Source organism: Vipera berus (genome assembly GCF_964194415.1).
Source record: "Vipera berus genome assembly, chromosome: Z".
NCBI classification, from domain to species: domain Eukaryota; kingdom Metazoa; phylum Chordata; class Lepidosauria; order Squamata; family Viperidae; genus Vipera; species Vipera berus.
The window spans coordinates 112,473,577-112,490,922 of record NC_138205.1 but is presented as its reverse complement, the minus strand read 5'-3'; the positions used below and the strand labels follow the sequence as shown (position 1 = coordinate 112,490,922).

Here is a 17,346-nt window from a genome sequence, read left to right as displayed (position 1 = left end):
TGAACAAGTGTTATTCAACGAAGGCCATCTCTATTTCTAAAAGCCATAAGGTTATTTGCATTTTCACTAGAGTTAAATCATTCATACTCCTTGTAAACTCCACATATCACCTTGAAAGTTGCACCTGTGCAGATCAGTTCTACAACAGCTAGTCCTTAACATCCTTCATCTAAGATGAAAACGCAAGAGCTTCATTCACTAACTCCCTAAATTCAGCCCAACTGTCAAAAACTAGTTTTTTCCACAACACTGTTCAACACTGAACAGTGTTGCCTACTACAGATTTTCCCCCCCTCTCATTTCCTTTTTCTTCTAGATTTCTTTTCAGCGTTTTGTCCTTTCCCAGGTTTCTTTTGGAACTACTTGCTTTTGAGCTACTTTTTAAAAATGCTGCAGCTTTTCCTCTTGACAAATAGTTTCTATTTCTATTTCAGCTTTGTGGATCACTGCCTTAGAATTTAGGCCAAAATTTCATGCCACCATCATGGATTCACGTTTCCTTAGAAAGGCAGCCTGTGAAACAGTCAATTAGGATAAGAACTTCCAGTTCTTTATTATTCTAAACTTTACTCAAGCCCCTCTTACCCCAATATCTCATGAAGCTCATAATATTGAAACCATCAAAATTTAAATGACTTCTAGGATTTCTCTCAGCAATGTCATTATTGGTCACCCAGAGAAGCACCCGTTCAAAATACAATTGATACTTAGCACTACAATACTGTTCCATCTTTACAAAATTTCATCTCATTTAGGATTTCCTTGGGTTCATAATGCTTCTGATAACAACGTGTTGACAGTATCTAAACCACCTCCTGGTGTAATCCGCTCAGCAATATCTATGCCACGTGATTCCTTATCAGATATAATTATCATCATATGAAATAACAATGAATCCCAGTTGGAGAGTAAATGATCTGTATATCTGAAGTTTGCAGACTTCTACTTTTAAAGGAATATACAGGTAGACCTTGCTTGATTACTTGCTTCTTTAGCAACCATTCAAAGTTAGAGCAACACTGAAAAAATAATTTTACGACTAGTCTTCGCATTTACTACTGTCAGTGTCTCCATACCCACATGATCAAGAGTTGGTCACTTTGCAACCAATGGTGGTTTAGGACAGTCATAGCATCCTATGGTCATGTGATCTCCAGTTGTACAGTTCAGAAAAAAATTGGATCATTCATACACACAGCCCAACTCATTGCACCAAACAGTTATTGTAGGGAAAATAGGAGAAGGAAGGAGTATTACGTGTGTTCAACATATTGAATTGTATATGGAAAAAAGGGAAATATCCCCCAAAATGTTTTTGTACATTATTTATATTGACTATTCTAACTTTTTACTCCTTTTAATTTCAAAACTATATTACATGGTAATTTCCTTAATTGTTCTTTATGTCATTTTAATGAATACATTATGATTTTGTTGTTAAAAACTTGCTTATTGTGACTGAAAAGATTGCATTATTTCTAATGGAACTAGACTATGACATTATTAATCCCTGTCTATAAATATACCGTATGTCACTTTGAACCAGGATGGATATCAACTATATGAATTTTGCTGGATCTAGTAGGCATATATATATATAGAGAGAGAGAGATGATCAACCTATTGTATGCATTCTATAGTTACTTAGTACACTTCTGAGTATCTTAGTGAGGGTGGAGAGTTTTTAAGCAAATAGTGCAGATTTGAAAGACAAAGTATGTTCTTGGTTTGAGTGGAGATATGCCTCTTATGTGAAACTGAACAAAATTTAGACAATGTCTCTTTTTTAAATCAATAATATTTATAGAATAAGAGCCTCAAGAAAAAAATAACTGAGTAATCCAAATGAACTTCAGTGTCTTTAAAGAATTATCTTGTCAACAGATTTTTTTAAAAAAAAAACATTTATTTCAGTGTCCTAATGTATGACTATATGAGAAAAATAATGTATGATATTTGGAGGAATAGAAGCATTTTGTACTATAATCTGTATATACTTATATATAAAAATAATGGTGAAAATATTGATAGCAAAAGTAGTAAGTATTTTGCTTGGAAGAACATTTGTTATAGTTTATTGGCTAATAACATTTATATTTGCTTTTTAAAAAATGTAACCACAGCTGGCTTTAGGAGAAGTTTTCGCCTAAGCAGAAAGGATAAAAAAACAAACAAGACAATGTATGAATGCAAGAAGAGTGATCAGTACGACACAGCAGATGTCCCTACCTATGAAGAAGTAGCAAAATATAGGCGGCAGCCTAATGAAAAATATAGACTTGTTGTCTTAGTTGGTAAGTTTTAACTCCTAAGTTAAGAGGTTAAGTCAAATGATGGAACTTGAGCTGCATTGCTTTTAGTATTATTACAGTTGTTTTTCATTACCATGCCTGTTTTGTGTTTTTAAATTTACAAAAAATTCAAATCTTGACCAAAACTGTTACATATGGAGGTCAGAAATGTCGTAAATTTCAACCTTGATTCATCTGTTATAATTTCCTGCTTTTGAAAAAAATTAATAATATAATCAAATAATGCAGTAGATTAACAAGTCAAGATAACTGCTTGTTCTGTTCTTAAGGCTTTAAGAGGCATTTGAATGTTAGAATTTTCACAGAAAGGATGTTCCATGGTTATAGTTGCCAATATTTAAGGTCCTGCTTTATATTAAGCATTTCACCATTTGAAAATTAGCATTTTCAAGTTTCCAAGCTTTTCAGCAACATGTAGCTTTTTCATTAGAGTCTATATGTATAGCTTATACAAAAGGAAAGTGCTGGATTTCTGCCTAAGAATTCTGAATTCTGTTACCCTAAGACAATAGTTTCAAAACCCCTAAAGAATTTCTCTGCTTTTCCTTTCCCAAGTCATCTTGTTGCTATATGCTTACTTACTGTTGGTCATTTTCACCCTTCCCAGAACAGATCTGCATATCTGTTAACCCCTTCAGCAGTCCAGCGCACCCATTTTTTTCTTGGAACACAATAGTACATGACATCGTCATTCAATCTTTCAACTGATCACAAATACATTCCCTGCCCAGATTTTCAGAATTGCTTTTTTCCCATCATAAATGTTATTACAAGCCCTTCCAGGTAGATGGGCTACAGCACTTCTTTCTATTCAGTTCCAATTAGCTACAGCACCTGGCTCCCATCTCATGTGGTTGGTGGCTCCTATTCCCATGCAGCCATTTCACCCTGAGCTGTTACTCTGCATGTTCTTCACTGGTTAACCATCATCTCTCCACCACCACCACCACCACCTACTACTACTACTCATTTTCATTATCATCTGGTGGTTGATGCAATGATTACATTATAATGAACTTTCTCCCATGTTTTTCAACTTCCTCTTCTTGCATCTCCTATTTCCCAGTGGGCAAATTCCTTTCAATTTCTGATCCTGCTGCGTAAATCATTTCCCCTTTGTTTTTGAAGACTGTAAAGCTTCCCACCTACCCAAATCTTTTTAAGTTGCAGCATTGTCATATTGGAATAAAACTACAAAGCTTCATTGAATCTGCTTCCATAAAACTGAAACATCAGTTCTTTCCTTCCTAGACGTTTATGTAATCCCACAGTAGGAACATAGAAGCAAAGAACACCCTCCTTGCCTGGAATACTATTGTATCGGGCAACAGTGATATATTAATGATGTGCATTTGTTGTATTGTAAGCTAGAGTCATATAAAAATAGCTAGAGTCATATAAAAATGAGATAGGCTAAGATATAAAATGGATGGATGGAAAAGAAAGAGTGTGATAATGTTGAAGAAAAAGAGTCTATGGATGCAAACCTTTGGGAAAGCAAAGGAAAAGCATGTCATTTAGTGAAGTGGAAACATTCCTAAAAGGAAAAGGGCAGACACTGGAAGACCCATTCAAACATGGTCAAGACAAACTTGTCTTTATTCTATAGATGGGAAGGGTAAAAAGCTATTGCGTGATCACTCAGGGCCTGTGGTCCCCTTAATCTGAGCATCAACCCATTACAGTCCAGACTGGAATTTCAAGATGGTTTCAGGAACATCTAGTAACTTAAGCTACAATATGGAATTGCTTCTACTGTCTTAATTTGTTACTGTTCTCTAAATGGGCCATTTGGCCATGTTATGTAGGATTCCCAAATCCCCCCAAAACTAAAATAAAAATGGCATTGAACAGCTTTTGTAGTAGCTTTTATAACTATCATTAGTTATTCTTTCCTTAGAGCTTTAGAATGTCATGTTCCTATCCTTTTTGTGAGTCAAGAGTAAACTGCTAGGACTTCGTTATGCGCCACTAATAATACTCTAATCTTGCATAAATTCTGAAGCTCAAGAATGGTACCTTATAATAAACAACACATTCATACACTAAGGCACTATGTTATATAAATATATGAATTTGAAGTTTCTCTAGATACCAGGTCAATCTTTACTGTGGTTTAAAATTATGTAAATTTCTCTGTCATAATTATTGGAGACTATTAGTTGCCTGTATAGGTAGAGGCTGTGTCCTTTTGTGCTTGCTATTGCCATATTCTCCTTATAGCTAAAACTATTAATTAACTGAGCTATGTATTTGTGCTCCAGAACATGACTTCTTCAGGATTCTAATCAATTACAAAGTGAAGTAGAGTTAGTATTTTCACACTAATAACTTTTCTTTAAGATGTTTTCTTAATCTAATTCAAAATCCAACATTTTCAACTTTCCTAGTATGTGTTGCATTACATTTTTGCTGGCCAATGCTTCATTAGTAGAATTTTTCCATTTAAAAATTGCAAACCAGAAGAATATGACCCTAGTGCTGCTGTTTTTATAAAACTTATATCCAAGGGGGCACTTAAAATCAGTGTGTAAAAAGAGCATTCCCATTTTCTAGTGCACAAATTCAGGCACCTACCACTGTGAGCAAGAAATTGTGGGTTCTACACAGTAAGTAATAATATGGTTGAGTTGCTTTTACACCTATATCAACAGAACCCTGTGAAAAGTGTGATAAGTAGACTTTTTGTAACAAATCACATATGCTAGCTTTAAGAAATATCTAGAAATTTTATTTTATTTTGGAAATAATAAATCAAGTGAAGAAAGTGTGCTTTTACAGTAACAAAAGTAGTTCACCAATTTATTGCAGTCCTCAGTCATTTTGATTTTTTTTTCTCTTGGTATTAGAAACAGCATAAGTCTGGCCAAAATCATAAAATTGTCTTAGGTAAAATGTGGAAAAACTGGCAGTATTAATTGAAGCATGATACAGATTATCAGATTTTTAAAAGCTTTATGTGAGCTAGTAGTCGCATCCAATATGACGTGTGAAATACGTTTAATATTATTATCAGGGAACAGAAAGTCAGTTAATTAATTTTTTCACATAGTTTGAGGTAAAACTGGATTAAAATTTTTGATGGAATTTGTTTAAAAAATATTGCCTAGTTGTTTTAAATTAAATTTAGTATTATAGCCAAGCATAACTTTTTATAACATGATTTCAACCTTATTTGGCCCTGTTTATCTCATTTTTAAAATAAGCCTGAGTAGTCTTATTGATTTCACTCTTGGTCTTCAGAAGCCTCATGATTGCTTTTTTGTACGGTTTCTGTCCGAAGTTACAACAGTATTGAAAAAATAGCATTTTTCACACATCCCCATGGTCACATGATCAGAAATCGGATGCTTGGCAACGCTCATATTTATGATGCTACATAATACATAATGATGCTACATATATACCTTTTGTGACCTTCTGACAAGCAAAGTCAGTGGGGGAGCCAGATTCACTTAACAACCATGTTATTAATTTAACAACTGCAGTGGTTTACTTAACAAATGTAACAAGAAAGGTTGTAAAACGGAGCAAAAATCACTTAACAATTATCTTGCTAAGCAACAGAAATTTTGCGCTCAATTGTGGTTGAGTAAGTTGAAGATTATCTGTATACTATTCTGTCTTGGTTCTTGAAAAGCTGACTAGTGCAACTTCTGTTTTGTTGGATTACAACCCCCTCGCTCTTCATTCCTGTGGGGATAGTAATAGCAGTGGAGAAAGGCCTCCATGTCTTTTCTGTTTTTATTTCCTTTTAGAGGTGTATTTCAATCTATTGAGGTGGAGTGGGATGAAAAAAGGTACATTCTTCTTTCTGTTTTATCATTCTTCCAATACATAATTCAGCTTTTAAGTAGTGATATGTACAGTAGTGACCAAAATTGTGGAAAACTTTTGGAAAAAGTGTACAGTAGAAATGCCACCTTTGGTTAAGTTTCCACCAATTTTTCTTCTAATTTCTATATAACTGTAGCCTTGTTCACTTAATAATACTATTTTACATTGCTTTCTGGGCAACCAGTCAATTCTTTGCACCATTACTTTAATTTTATTACATTTTACAAGCTCACTAAATGAAAAGAAAAAAAAACCAACCAACTTGGTAGCAATCACATAACACACTGACAAATGTCCTCCTCTCAATTTCAATACATGACATCAATAACTGAATCCTACTCTGATCTGATTGGCTCATTGCCAAAATGAGATGACACCTGATTGGCTCTCTAAACACTCATGCTCATTGGCTACAATCAGATGAAGGAAAGCTACCTGATATCAACCTAAGCAAGTTGTGCTTCCTTTTCCTGGTTATTTCACTATAACTTTTCATAGAAAACAGTTGAGGTAATTAAACAAACTATGTTGCATTACATTCTTGATTAAATTATCTTTCCATTGATATATAATTTTATGGTACTACTCCAAAATAAAGTGGAGTTATTAGCCATCAAACCTCAAAAATACACTTTTCCCAAAAGGTTTCCACAATTTTGGCCACTACTGTAGAATGTAGATGGTTTTGAATTTTTGAAATACCCTATTGCTGCATATGAAATAGACTGTTTCAGAAGTATTTTTGGCTTGAGACTCTGAAACATATGGATGTTTGGGAGTTTTAAAATAGTTGAAACAGCCTATTTTGCACTTAAAATAGTTGTATCATCCTCAGAACAAAGTTAAAACACCACACATACTTATATCCCATTCCCTGCCAGGGAATGCTTGCTTGCTTGCTTGTTTAGTTGCTTTGGCTGATGACCCCGACATAGTCTTCAGTCATGTCTGGCTGGTGATTTTATTATATCAGGAACATAACATCCTGATATATGGAGTAGTATGGGTCTAAGACAATTTGCTACAGCCAACTCACTGTGGGACAACTCGTCCTGGCCAGTTCATCACAGGACAATTTGCTATGGGACAAACTCAATATGATAAATGTTGTCCGCCCAAAAATGTTGTCCAAAACAGCTTGCATTCAGTTATCCTGTGTGAAATTGTCCCATGGCGAATTGGCCATGGCGAGTTGTCCCATGGCAAATTGGCCGTGGCAAGATGGCCATGGCAGGTTGGCCACAATGAGTTGCCCCATTCCAGAGTGGTACTGCGACTAATGGAGTAGAACTGCCTCACCTATTACCATTAGGTCATTTCTCATGATGTTCCAAATAAAACTTTCTTCTGTTAGTTGAGTCTGCAAACACATCCATATTCTAATTGTTTAGGTGCTTGCAGGTTTAGGTAATTTTTTATTTTGATAGTGCACATACCACGCAAGCTTACTTATTCCCAGTGAATCAATTTTAGAAATAAAATGTCAGATACTTGAGCAAAAAGCAAGTGGCACTGAAAGAAGGAATTCTCCCATGAATAGAGGATCTCTTCCATAGATATAACAATCCTTCTGCTTATATAGAGCCTTGGTGGAGCAGTGGGCTAATGCCTCCTTAAGTAACACCAGCTGCCTGCAATTAGTGCATGTTCGCATCCCGCCAGGCTCAAGGTTGACTCAGCCTTCCATCCTTCCGAGGTAGGTAAAATGAGGACCCAGATTGTTGGGGGCAATTAAGCTGACTTTGTAATAATGCTGCTTGGGTCTGTGTGTGAAAGCCCTAATAAGCAGGCATATACATAGAATGAAGGCTACTGCTAAGCTTGTAAGCCGCCCTGAGTCTTCGGAGAAGGGCAGGATATAAATGGAATTAAAATAAAATAAATAAATAAATAAATATAATCAAAAGTTGGAATCCAAGCTAAAATGTTTCCTGAATTCCTTTTGAGATATTTGCCTAACCTCCAAATAAAATGTGTTATCTGACTGAGCGATTAATGACAGTCAACAAAACAACATAATTATCAAATATTCACTGATTGTCCTAAAACTTTCTTGGCAAAACTGTGGATAGGTAGAAATCAAGATATATGTTTTTTTGTGGAGAACTTCAGCAGCAGATGTATAGTTGATTTTTTTCTTAACACAAATATATTTATATTTCATTCTTTAAATATAACAGTAACTACTGAATAACCTGAAAAATAGATAATCAGTTCCATGCAATTATTTTCTATCAGGTAGAAAAGTAATAGTATGTGGCACCATTTCGCAGAAGCACCCACAGTATACACATAACAATTTGACTTTTTGGGGAGAAAATTTAAGATTTCTTAAGAATTTAAGATAAATTTAAGAGGAATATTTGTCTTCATTTATATGTTTTATATGTCATTTTGAAACCAGGGTGTACATTTCCTGTATATTAGCAACGTCCTATAACAAACCACAAGTAAAGTAAGAATTCATTATCTTGTCATTAATTCTTGGCTGATTTGTTTAATTGTATAAGGTATCTTCTGTTTGTAAAAAGGTAAAGGTTCCCCCGCACATGCGTGCTAGTCGTTTCCAACTCTAGGGGCCGGTGCTCATCTCCGTTTCAAAGCCGAAGAGCCAGCGCTTGTCCGAGGACATCTCTGTGATCATGTGGCCAGCATGACTAGACGCCAAAGGCGCACGGAATGCTGTTACCTTCCCAACGTAGTGGTCCCTATTTTTCTACTTGCATTTTTATGTGCTTTCGAACTGCTAGGTTGGCAGAAGCTGGGACGAGTAACAGGCGCTCACTCTGTTATGTGGCACTCCAGATTCGACCCACCAAACTGCCAACCTTCTGATCGACAAGCTCAGCGTCCTAACCCACTGAGCCACCACGTCCCTCTTCTGTTTGTACTTTTGGCCTAATCTTTGGCCATCCAGGAGGAGGGCAGCTTCTCCCTAGAATCCAGGTACAAATAGAGGGGCAGGTGACAGTGGAGAAAAAAGTGGCAATTGCCCCTTTTCCTTTATACCGGTGGCTGGCTGGGGAATTCTAGGAATTGATGTCCACCCATCTTCAAGTTGCCAAGGTTGAGAAACACTGCTTTATACATTGGAATGTTGCTCCAAATAAAGAAGAGAAAAATACAGCAGGAACTAAAGCAAAGTTGGAGAGAGGAAAAGCATGAAATACTAATCCTATCTTATATGTCAGTGTGCTTGAGGGCACCGTGAATATCTTGTTGGGATCCATAGGGCTCTACAGCTAGCAGTAGTTGAAATGTATCATCATCTTTAGACTTTTATAATACATTTAAACTTGTTAGTGTTCCTCAATAATGTGCTTCCTGTGTTAATCTTGCCTAAATTATAAGTAACTCTTGTAAAATTTGGAGTTTTGTTTGAAAGTATATATTTAATCTCTGAGTATTTTCATCTAAGCCCAAAAAGTAGATGAACTAAATGCATTCCTGAATAGCACACAACTTTTATTGAGGAAAACCAAAGATTTCTGAAACAGCTTTTTTTTTCTCCCCAAGAAGATGTAATCAAAGATTTCTGAAATGGCTTTTTTTTTCCTCCCAAAGAAGATGTAATCACACATTGCTATTTTAAGCCAAAGTATGGTACATATTAAATATACTGAGAAAAAAGGAAGGATATAACATCATGAATTTTGAGATTAGTACCAGCTTAATCTTTATATTCCATCAACATTCTTTTTTAACATTAGCCAATTGACCATTCAAGGTTGTGTATCTTTGGCAGAATAAATGACAGGCTATTGATTTCAGAGATAGTAAAAAGCCAAAGTTTGGGAAACCCATACATAGACTTTGGAAATCCTATCCGCCTAGTGAATACTGAAGACACTGGAGTTGTTCCAATAAAACACTTGAGTAACATTTTGGATTTTTAAACAGCTACTGTATTATGTTATAATATTAATAATCAGAACAATTAACAGGAACACATTTAAACTTTCAGGTCCTGTTGGTGTAGGACTGAATGAACTAAAACGGAAATTGTTAATCAGTGACACTCACCATTATGGTGTAACAGTTCCACGTAAGTGAAAAAGTCTGCTCTATAAATTCCTAATGTATGATTCAGCTTCCTTTTAATTAGCATAAATATAATCTGTTTGGAGTTGAATAGGGATAAGGATTATCTGAATTAAGTTTTTTTAAAGTGTGTTCCACTTCATGAGGAACGTAAATGGCTCTAGTTCTCCATTATTGCATGGTGGAAACAAACAAAGGGTTTTTTTATGCCGAGGAAACAAACATGGTCCTTGTATTCTTGTTTTGCCAGCCTACAACTATGGAAATCACTAGAAAGGGAATTTGACATCAGAGTTACAGTAGTCAGATATAATGGGATTATTGCTCTTTGATATAGAAGGTACAAGAGAGCAAGAAGAGGATATGTACCAACCAAAACCAGTTCCAGATTAATATTTGAGAAGAGAGGATAGATTTCTTAAATTCTCAAATGAATTTCTGAAGTTGAATTCCATCTACTTGAATTTCAACAGTTTGTTGGTAATTAAAACCAGTAGAATAGAACTGTTCATTTTCATTTATTTCCAAAATGGTTTTTAATGCTTCTTTCAATAAAACCAGACACAACAAGACCTCGAAGGAGCCAAGAAAGTGATGGTGTTGAATACACTTTTATTTCCAAGCACTTGTTCGAGACAGATATACAGAATAACAAGTATGTGGGAAGCACGAAATTCATGTCTCTGTGTGTGTGTGTGTGTGTGTGTGTGTGTGTGTGTGTGTGTGCGCGCGCGCGCCATTTTGCATTGCTAATGTGAGAATGTTTCTTCATCTCAGCGTTCTGCCAAATGCCAGAGCTAACTTGAATGAGAATTCTTGGATGACAAAAGCATAGTTTAATTTCAGTTTCTAGCATAAACCATACTGTATGTTCAGTGGGCAACTTGAACATTACCTGCCATCATTTGAAATTAAGTTTTGTCTAAAGACAAACCCAAGATGAATCTATCAGAAGTTTCAGTCTCTGTATTTAAAGGATATTTTGAAAATAGAAAAGAATTAATCATACTTGTTTTGTGCCCAGCATGTATACTGTGAAGATTTACACTAATGGTTCTAGCATTGTTCAAGGTTCGAAAGCTAAACAAACAAAGTTTTGAAATAATTTGAATTTGAAATAAGATATTTTGTAGTAATTATGATATTCAATTTTTAAATATCTGGATTTCTTTAAAAATGTTATTTGGCACTTGATTCACAAGGTTGACTTTGTCAATAGATACAGTAAAGACATCAGGAGGCTTTTTTAAAAAAAAAGATATATGGAAATAAGATTTGTAAAAGAAATATAAAATATTATTTTTTATTTCAGATTTATTGAATATGGGGAATATAAAAACAATTACTATGGTACCAGCATTGACTCAGTTAGAGCTGTTCTGGCAAAAAATAAAGTTTGTTTGTTAGATGTACAGCCCCACGTAAGTATTAAATTTTCCTACCATTAAGGTAATATGTCTTTCACTCTCTATTAACTATTCCAGGGAGAAATTACTAGTGAAAGTAGAATTACTAGTGGAAGAGAATTAGTGTAACATCCTAGCAATAGTACTAGAATTGTTAACAGAATGAAAATGTGGAACTGAATATTAAAATGTACTCTGTTTAGCCTAAAATCTTGTTCAGAATTATATCACTCCTTATTCACATTTTCATGTTAAAGATACTACAGCCAATAATGACTAGCATTTCAGCAAATTCTGCAAAAAATTGTTTGAATGAAACAGTGTATGTTATGCTAAACAATTAAAATGCTACATAAATTGTATCTAATAACAGTATCTGTTATTAGGGACGAATGCCACAGAGAAACTAGAGATGACTTGTGTTGTTTCAGAGTAAATAATTTTTAAAATAAACATGTTCTTAATATTTTCAACTCTCCAGACAGTGAAGCATCTAAGGACTTTGGAATTCAAACCATTTGTGATATTTATAAAACCTCCATCAATTGAGCGTTTAAGAGAGACACGAAAAAATGCCAAAATAATTTCAAGCAAGGATGAAAAAGATGCTGCCAAGCCTTTTCAAGTGAGTATATTTTGCTTTCCTAGAAATATAGAAATAAATCTTAATTTTTGTACCTTTAAGATTTGGTTATCTTCAAATAGTCCATTTCAGGCACAATCACCCAATACTTGTAAAACTGATTTTTTTTCCAAATTAAGTGCATTCTTTAAGATGTCTGTCTTAATTTTATACGGTTATATTCATTTTTTTCCAAAAACACTGGCATAAACATTGAACTGTAAAAAGAGATCTAGGAATCTAAAAAGAACTACTATTCGGATTCTTTTCAAAATTCCTATTGAACCTCTTGCTTACAGCAGACCTAATTTTAGGTAATATGCATCTCAAGGCATCACTCATATAAAGTTTAAAAACATTTTTTCTATTTCTGTTTCTAGCACACAGGCATTTTATAATTATCTATTAATGTCTTACATGTATCAGAATGGGGATTGTTTGGAAGTTGGGTAGAATAAAGTTTCAAAATAATTTTAATTTGAGATAACATTTTGTGTTAATTACAATAATTATTACAATTATTAATTAATTGTAATTTTAATGAACTATTAGATAATGTTAAACTTCCATCCTAAATCACATAGCAGTACTGAATGATACAGTGAGAAGGGAACATTGATTCACCATCTAAGGCTACTGAAAACTAAATATTGGGCTATTTACAGCAGGGGCAGTATATAGGGCATGCCTTATACAGGAATCCTCGACTTTGTTTTTTTTTTTTTTTTTTTTTTTTATTGAAAAGTTTTAAAATACAATTTTCCCTTAAAAACCCCCCTTCCCCCTCCCTCCTCCCCCCCTACCTCCCCTCCTCCCCCCTCCCTCCTCCCCCCCCTACCTCCCCCCCTCCCCCCCCCTACTTCCCAGAGCTGAATACAAGGTATATATATATAAAAAAAAGCAAACCTAAGCAGCCATATACTAACAACTATAAATTCTAAAATCCATCACTCTCTAGCTTATATAGGATAAAACAAACCTTAACAATATTAAACATATATATAAAAAAAAAAAAAACTAGAATAAGAAAAGGACACTCTCTAGCTTATATAGAATGGAACAAACCTTAATAGTATTAAACATATATTAAAAACAAAAAAAAGGAAAAAGAAAAAAAAAAAACCCTTCTCAACCCTATACTTATCCTAAATAAACTCCATCCATTTTATCCATTCCATGATATAACATTCTTACAAATAGTTTTCCAAATTAACCAAGGATCCCAAATCAAAAAACTTTAAAGTCAACTCTTCTGTAATCGACCGGTCCTCTTCCCGTACCACATCTATAATTATTCCAAACACAACAAAAAAGGAAAAAAAAAAAAAAAAAAATTGCAAACAAAACTTGAACTTTAATCCAAAAAAGCTCACCCTCTCCACAAAACCACCAAATATAGAAATATATTGCGTCTACACCCAAATCTTTTCCCCCCTCCCCTACTTGACTACTTGACTATATCGTAAAAATTCCAAAGACTTCTGCGATTCCTGCTACTTTCTCTTCTTAGATCGTTTTGCAGCAGCACGCGTCACCCTCTGTTTTATAGATTCATCCAACGAGGTTGTATCTTGGTCTCCTCCAACACCGTTGTCTTCTATCTGACCATCTTCGGCCTCTTGATGCACTCCTTCTCCAGATCCCTTTCCAGCTTCCAAAAGTGTTAATGGCGTTGCATTTAAAACATTATTGTAGAAATCACGCGCTTGCATCACAGTAACCAAACGGTACTTTTTACCTTCGTGCGTCACCATCAACCCCACTGGGATCTCCCATCTGAACCTTATATCTCGTTGCTTGAGCTCTTGCACAAGAAATGTAAAATCCTTCCTTCTCCTTAGAATCTTTGGAGGAATTTCTTTTAAGACCAAAACTTCTTGATTAGCAATCATAACTTTAGTATCATAAGCAGCTTGTATAACTTCATCTCTAATTTCCCTTTTTGCAAAATATACCACCACATCTCTAGGCAACTTCCTCTGTCTGGCAATCCATGAATTCACACGAAACACTTTGTCCATGCCTCCTTTTATTTCAGATGCTGGCTGTTTCAACACTATTTCAAAAGCCTCAGAAACCAGCTGCTTTAGATCTTCCTTAGTATTCTCCTTTAAGCCTCTAATTCTAATGGCAAACTGCATCTGGAAATATTCAGCAAGACACAGTTCCTTTTCCATTTTATTTTCATTCTCCAATACTTTTGCTTCTAATATAGCATTCTTTTGAGTCAAGTCTTCTAGCTTTTCCTCCAATTCTTCCACACACCGAGCCACTTTACACACTGAAGTCAAGATGTCTACCCTCATCGCTTTGAGCTTCTGTTCCATCCTCTCCTCCATTCTCTCCTCCAATTTCTCCAATTTCTCCTCCATCTGTGCAAATCTAATATTAATTGATTCCAAAATTACCTGGGTATGTTTTTCAAGAGCATCTTGTAAGTCCTTTGATGTCAATACATCAGGAGGATGCAGCGCCTGCAATAATGATTGTTGCACAGGAGAAGTTCCAGCACTCCGAAGAGTTTTAGGGGGTGGTTTAGCCGCCATCTTTTACCAAATATGACGCACTTTCACTTCAAATTTGTAATCCAAAAAAGTCCATCAAGCTGGAGAGTAAAACATAGTAATCCTCTTTACCATTTCCTCTTGTATCGCTCTGCCTGCTCCTTTAAATCATAGTCATTCCTTCAGGCAGGGGTGGTCGCAGACGGCTGGCTCTGCTCCAAGAATCAGGAGCAGAGGCGACGGCCAGCTGGGAGCAGCCCAGGCTACGGGGGAGTTCAATCCTTCAGCCGCCCAAGCCATAAGCTCAGGCGGCCCTGGAGAACTCTACCCCTACCTGGGGGCTCGCCCCCTCCTCTTCTCCCGAGGAGGGGGCTTCGGATTCGCCCGAACAGCTGATCGGCGCTGTTTCGGGCGAAAAAAAACAACAGCTGAGCCGCGGGCAGCCCGGGAAGGCTCCCTCCGTCGCCGCGGAGCCACCGGAAGTCCACTGGAATCCTCGACTTTGTTGTTGTTGTTAGTTGCGAAGTCGTGTCCGACCCATCGCAACCCTATGGACAGTGTTCCTCCAGGCCTTCCTGTCCTCTACCATCTTCTGGAGTCCATCTAAGCTCACGCCTACTGCTTCAGTGACTCCATCCAGCCACCTCATTCTCTGTCGTCCCCTTCTTCTCTTGCCCTCAATCTTTCCCAGCATTAGGCTCTTCTCCAGTGAGTCCTTCCTCCTCATTAGGTGGCCAAAGTATTTGAGTTTTAGCTTCAGGATCTGGCCTTCTAAGGAGCAGTCAGGGTTGATCTCCTCTAGGACTGACCGGTTATCCTCGACTTACAACAGTTCATTTAGTGACTGTTCTAAGTTACACTAGCACTGAAAAAAGTGACTGATGACCATTTTTCACATTTAAACCATTCACATGGTCAAAAATTCAGAGGCTTGGCAACTGGCTCATATTTATCATGGTTGCAGAATCCCGGGGTCATAAGCAAACACAATGGGGAAGCCTGGTTTACTTAAAAATTCTCTAATTAACTTAACAATTGCAGTGATTCACTTAACAACTGTGGCAATAAAGGTCGTAAAATGGGTCAAAACTCACTTAACAAATGCCTCACTTAGCAACAGAAATTTTAGGCTCAGTTCTGGTTGTAACTTGAGGACTACCTGTATATGAGTGATGCTTTCCAATTATAGAGATCTGTATCCAAGATATAAATTATAATTTCCTGTAAATTTAATAGTGCTATGACTTGATTTGCCTTTATACTTGACTGATTGCTTCTCTTTATTTAGGAAGAAGATTTTCAAGAAATGATTAAATCTTCCCAGATTATGGAAAGTCAATACAGCCATCTTTTTGACAAAGTTGTAGTGAATGATGATCTTACCACAGCATACAATGAATTGAAAACAGTTTTTGAGAAACTGGAGAGAGAAGCATTTTGGGTCCCAGTCAGTTGGGTGCATTCCTAATGCTACAGTTGCAAGAAAAAGTATGTGAACCCTTTGGGATTACGTGGAGTTTTGCATGAATTGGCCATAAAATGCGCTCTAAACGTCATGTAAGTCACAACAATAGAAAAACACAGTCTGCTTAACATAATACTACACAAACATTAGCTGTTGTCATGTTTTAATTGAACATAAGATGGAAACATTCACAGTGCAGGGTGGAAAAAGTATGTGAACCTTTGGACTTAATAACTGGTTGACCCTCCTTTGGCAGCAATAACCTGAACCAAACGTTTCCTATAGTTGCAGATCAGACCTGCACAACGATCTGGAGTAATTTTGGACCACTCCTCTTCACAAAACTGTTTCAGTGTAGCAATATTCTTGGGATGTCTGGTGTGAATCGCTCTCTTAAGGTCATGCCACAGCATTTCAATCGGGTTGAGGTCAGGACTCTGACTGGGCCACCCCAGAAGGCGTATTCTGTTCTGTTGAATTACTGTTTTGTTGAATTACTTGTATGCTTTGTATGCTTTGGGTCATTGTCCTGTTGCATCACCCATCCTCTGCGGAGCTTCAGTTAGCGGACAGATGGTCGTACGTTTTCCTGCAAAATTTCCTGATAAACTCTGGAATTCATTTTCCCATCATGACAACAATCCGTCCAGGCCCTGAGGTAGCAAAGCAGCCCCAAACCATGATGCTCCCTCCGCCATGTTTTACAGTGGGGATGAGGTTTTGATGTTGGTGTGCTGTGCCTTTTTTTCTCCACACATAGTGTTGTATGTTTTTCCCAAACAACTCAATTTTGGTTTCATCTGTCCACAGTATATTTTGCCAGTAGTGCTGTGGAACATCCAGGTGCTCTTTTGCAAACTTCAAACGTGCTGCAATATTTTTTTTGGACAGCAATGGCTTCCTCCGTGGTGTCCTCCCATGTACTCCATTCTTGTTTAATGTTTTCCTTATTGTAGATGTGTCAACAAAAATGTTAGCATGTGCCAGAGATTTCTGTAGGTCTTTAGCTAACACTCTAGGATTCTTCTTTACCTCATTAAGCATTATGCACTGTGCTCTTGCAGTCATTTTGACAGGACGACCACGCCTAGGGAGAGTAGCAACAGTGCTAATCTTTCTCCATTTGTAGACAGTCTGTCTTACCGTGGACACATGAACA

At 36.3% G+C, this 17,346-nt stretch overlaps 1 protein-coding gene across 3 annotated transcripts in view; it reads left to right on the top strand.

Moving 5' to 3' along the window:
* Positions 1 to 16,645, top strand: part of MPP7 (MAGUK p55 scaffold protein 7) — an 89,239-nt gene extending 72,594 nt beyond the window's left edge. For all 3 annotated transcript variants that reach the window (XM_081346362.1, XM_081346363.1, XM_081346361.1), the window contains 6 exons: positions 2,124 to 2,294; positions 10,114 to 10,194; positions 10,752 to 10,845; positions 11,503 to 11,611; positions 12,078 to 12,221; positions 16,011 to 16,645. In XM_081346362.1, the coding sequence (XP_081202488.1) occupies positions 2,124 to 2,294; positions 10,114 to 10,194; positions 10,752 to 10,845; positions 11,503 to 11,611; positions 12,078 to 12,221; positions 16,011 to 16,190 (779 nt within the window). In that variant the 3' untranslated portion in view covers positions 16,191 to 16,645. The remainder of the gene's footprint in view (positions 1 to 2,123; positions 2,295 to 10,113; positions 10,195 to 10,751; positions 10,846 to 11,502; positions 11,612 to 12,077; positions 12,222 to 16,010) is intronic.
* The last annotated feature ends 701 nt before the right edge of the window (positions 16,646 to 17,346 follow it).